Raw genomic sequence first — 4873 nt, forward strand, 5'->3', positions numbered from 1 at the left:
CCAAGCTGGAGTGCAGTGGTGCGATCTCGGCTCACTGCAAGCTCCGCCTCCCAGGTTCACACCATTCTCCTGCCTCAGCCTCCGGAGCAGCTGGGACTACAGGTGCCTGCCACTACACTCGGCTAATTTTTTTGTATTTTAGTAGAGACGGGGTTTCATTGCGTTAGCCAGAATGGTCTTGATCTCCTGACATCATGATCCACCTTGCTCGGCCTCCTAAAGTGCTGGGATTACAGGCGTGAGCCACCGCGCCTGGCCAGTAATTTCTTGTTTTTTTTTTTTTTTGAGACGGAGTCTCACACTGTCGCCTGGGCTGGAGTGCAGTGGTGCAATCTCGGCTCACTGCAACCTCCACCTCCCAGGTTCAAGCAATTCTCCTGCTTCAGCCTCCCAAGTAACTGGGACTACAGGTGCCCGCCACCACGCCTGGCTAATTTTTTTATATTTTTAGTAGAGACGGTGTTTCACCATTTGGTCAGGCTTGTCTCGAACTCCTGACCTTGTGATCTGCCGGCCTCAGCCTCCCGAAGTGCTGGGCCACTGTGCGTGAGCCACTGTGCCCGGATCATTTCTTCCTTTTTAAGGTTACAGAATGAATAAGAGATACAGAAAATGCAGTCACACCAGGTACTTTAATCCCTCCACCCCAAGAACAGCAATCTTAACAACCTAGAAGCATCTCAATCTTATCACTTTAATTCCCTATTGATTATGATCATCTGTGTTAAGCTGTTTTAGCATTTGTTTTTAAAATACCAATACCCTCCAGTGGGTAAAGGAATTCTTCCAGTCCCTAAGTCATATAGATGGTAGTAAATTTTAGTTGTATTATTATAACTTTTACTGTGGAGGAAAAAAAGGCAAATGGAAACAAATTTAACTGGCAAAATGTCTTAAACAGAATTTCAGATAGGACTAAAATTAAGTATACCTCTAAGTAATAATGTCATAAAATAAAAATTTCCAAAGATCTAATCAGCAGCAGCAATTCAATTTATCCAGAGGTCAGGCAGAATGCATGAGTCCAAAGCGCCAGGCTTGAGTCAATGAGGGAGTATTGCTAAGGAAGTGCCACTTCACATGGGTTTAGAGTTGTGTGTTTGTTACTGAACCCAAGTAGGCAGATCTAGCATTAAGAGGGAGCCTACTCATATTATTAAATAATATGGAATTAAATAAAGGAATTAAATAAACAGAGCTTGTAGACATTAATTTGAAGTCATAATCAGAAATCCCAAAACCGATAAAACCTAAAACCTTTGCCAAACATTCTGAATCACAAATGTATAGAGTCTGAATTGCTTTTTCCATTGTTTTCTCAGATCTTCTGAATCTAGCAAATAAAAGAAGTGATATTTACTCGTACTTGCCTCAAAGCTGAGTTTCTTCCATATATTGCTCTCCTTTACTGTGGGGACATTTTCATGTACATCATATTCATCTACAGCATCTGTTAGCTTCCAAGGAAACTTTATCATGAAGGTTCGAAGTTCATTAATGTAGCTAGTCAAAATATTCACTCCTTTTTGCAGATGTTCATCTAGTTCTATGGAAAATACCAATGTGCCAATTTGTATGTGTGTGTGTATAAATATAAACCATGAGCTGTTATAAAGAATTCTAAAGAAAGTCAAAATTCAAACTTGGTATTTTTAAATTTCAAACAATATGTTTGAGGATTTTCCTGTTTACAAGTAAGTAGCTCTGTATTTTAATATAACCCTTTCCTTTTCTTGTTCTTCATGATTAGTCCTGGGTCTTTCTACCAACTTTCTCAGTATCAAAACCCATTTCACTTACTCAATTACACACTGCCCTTACCCAAATGTAGTAAATGGCATGCCACCTGTTTATGCTGTGTCACCCAATAGCAGCACTTGTATCTGTTCTGACACAGGAACAGAATTGCCCCCTTCCTAGCTGCTATTCTTACCTTCAGTGTGAATAAAAAGCTCCTTTATTTGGTTGTTAAGGAAAGACAGTGTAAGATTAAGCAATTGTTCTGAAAAGTGTTTGCTTTGGGGTTCAGAATAACTTTCTCTAATTGCTGAGCAAAGTAAATCCAATGCTGGCATCAGCTCTTCCACATCTGAGAAAGAACCAAAGAAATTAACATGAAGAACACCAGGATTCTCACAATAAAATTAACATATCAAAAAATACCATGATACAAGATTTTTAAACATAAAACAAGGACCAACGTCTTATTTTCAAAAAGCTCACACAACTTTTATGCAGGCTTATTACCTGCAAAATTTAATGATTTTAATTATTAATAGTTATCATTTACTGGTATCACTGCTAACTACCCTTTTGCTGACCACCTACATCTTAAGTACTGTACTTGTTGTTTTATAAATGCTATCTCATTTATTCCTTTCAACAACTTAAGAGGTAGGTGTGTATTATATTCTCTTTCCATAGATTAAAAAAACTAAGGTTCAGAGACTTGCCCAAGCTAATTTAGAAAGTAAGTGGTAGGGCCAGGCGCGGTGGCTCACGCCTGTAATCCCAACACTTTGGCAGGCCAAGGCAAGCGGATCCCTTAAGCTCAGGAGTTCGAGACCAGCCTGGCTAACATGGTGAAACCCCGCCTCTACTAAAAATACAAAAATTAGCCAGGATGCTAGTGGGCGCCTGTAATCCCAGCTACTCAGGAGGCTGAGGCAGGAGAATTGCTTGAACCTGGGAGGCGGAGGTTGCAGCGAGCGAAGATTGCGCAACCGCGCTAAAGTAGCCTGGGCAACAGAGGGAAAAAAGAAAAAGAAAAAGTAAGTGGCAGGGCCAAAATTTGAATTTAAGCCTGTCTGATCACAAAGCTATTCCGTGCTAAACATTCAAGTGAAAGCAAGAAGTGTGGGCCCCTGGATGTTTTATCTGCAGCTTAAGGCTCTAATTAAGTGATTCCTGTTTGTCTCAGCACTGCTCCCCACTTAGGATTACATCTGTGAGATGTACGAGAATTATGGGAAACAGGTTTTCCCCCTAGGAGAGCAAGTAAGGCTATTCCCAGTGCTTCTCATTCCAGACCCATCTCCACCCTTTAGAGCTGAGCAGTGCAGGTGAGAGTGGAATGAGGCGAAATCACTAACCACCAAAGAACAGAAGTGAATAATGACTCTACAACTGCTGATGGAGCCCTGCTCAACACCAAAATCAGGCCTTTTCTATAAATTCAAGCAGTTTTTAAAACATCAGAGCATTAGAAAAGCTGGCAATTCAAGAAAGAGGAGACCAAACTCTACACTCAAAACAAAATAGAATCTGTGTTTTTGTTTTTTTGAGACGGAGTTTCACTCTTGTCCCCAAGGCTGGAGTGCAATGGAGCGATCTCGGCTCACTGAAACCTCCGTCTCCTCGCTTCAAGCGATTCTGCCTCAGCCTCCTGAGTAGCTGGGATTACATGCATGCACCACCACACCCGGCTAATTCTTATATTTTTAGTAGAGATGGGGTTTCACCATGTTCATCAGGCTGGTCTCGAACTCCTGACCTCGTGATCCGCCCATCTCGGCCTCCCAAAGTGCTGGGATCAGAGGCGTGAGCCACTGCACCCAGTCTGAGAATATGTTTTTAAAAGAAAATATCTTTCCACCATATATGAGATTTAGGGAGAAAAAAAGAAAACATCCAATTCATTTTCTCAGTGAAAGCTACTACTACATCAGTGGAAAAAGAGCAGGTTGTCATTTTCTCCATGTAAGTAGACTACAAATTGGTAAAACTTTTGAAGGACAATTTATCAAGGTGTTTAAAAATATAAATTGTGCATACTCTTAAACCTGGAAATTCCAGGTCTAGAATTTAATAATTCTAGTAATATAAGTAAATGATTATATATATGTGAAATTACACACATACAGCATTTCTTACACACTGCTAATAGCAAAGAACTGGAATAAATCTAAATGTCTAACAGGAGTTTGGCTTGGCAAATTATGGTACAGCCCATACAATGAAATTCTGTGTCATCATAATTAGTAAGTATATATTACTAACAAGAAAGATGTCTATAGTATGAAGTGGGAAAAAACAGATTATAAAACCGTATTTACAGAGTGTCAAAGAACAAAATTACAATAAATTTAGATTAAAGATCTCAATTGGTTTTATTGCAATTCTAGAATGTGGCAACACTTAATTTCATAACATGGAAAAGGTATTCTAGTGAGTTGAGCAGAGGGGTTGGCTTTATAGATAGAAGAGCTGAAGAAAGCAGAAGCAAAGAAAAAACAGCATATTGGTTGTTTCAAAGCTACTTTTTTTGTAAGATGAAGAGAGAGAATAATAGAAAAAATACTGATTATTTAACATGAAGCTACTTCAGGCTTTTTTTCCAATTAAAAATAGAGGCAGAGTCTCATTATGTTGCTCAGGCTGGTCATGAACTCTTGGTCTCAAGTGATTCTCCCGCCTGGGCCTCCTAAAGTGTTGGGATTATAGGCGTGAGCCACTGCACCTAGACTTTTTTTTTTTTTTTTGGAGACAGAGTCTCACTGTTATCCAGATTGGAGTGTAATGGCATGATGACGGCTCACTGCAGCCTTAACCTCCCAGGTTCAAGCAATCCTCCTACCTCCCTTTCCTGAGTAGCTGAGACCACACATGCACACCACCACGCCCGGCTAATTTTTAAATTTTTTGTAGAGGTAAGGTTTCACTATATTACCTACGCCAGTCTCAAACTCCTGGGCTCAAGAGATCCTCCTGCTTCAGCCTCTGAAAGTGCTGGGATTACAGGTATGAGCCACTGCACCTGGCCTACGTTACTTCTTTTACATAAAGATTATATCGGCCGGGCTCGGCGGCTCAAGCCTGTAATCCCAGCACTTTGGGAGGCCGAGACGGGCGGATCACGAGGTCAGGAGATCGA

General features: G+C 40.5%; 1 protein-coding gene across 1 annotated transcript in view; it reads right to left on the reverse strand.

The window, feature by feature from the left end:
• SPG11 (SPG11 vesicle trafficking associated, spatacsin) overlaps window positions 1-4873 on the reverse strand; it is a 111310-nt gene that overhangs the window by 70585 nt on the left and 35852 nt on the right. The window contains exons 9-10 of the mRNA XM_017861025.1: window positions 1934-2089; window positions 1371-1546 (exon numbers count right to left, since the gene is read on the reverse strand). Of these exons, the coding sequence (XP_017716514.1) occupies window positions 1371-1546; window positions 1934-2089 (332 nt within the window). The remainder of the gene's footprint in view (window positions 1-1370; window positions 1547-1933; window positions 2090-4873) is intronic.

The sequence above is a fragment of the Rhinopithecus bieti genome, unplaced genomic scaffold (assembly GCF_001698545.2).
Source record: "Rhinopithecus bieti isolate Rb0 unplaced genomic scaffold, ASM169854v2 scaffold_55715, whole genome shotgun sequence".
NCBI classification, from domain to species: domain Eukaryota; kingdom Metazoa; phylum Chordata; class Mammalia; order Primates; family Cercopithecidae; genus Rhinopithecus; species Rhinopithecus bieti.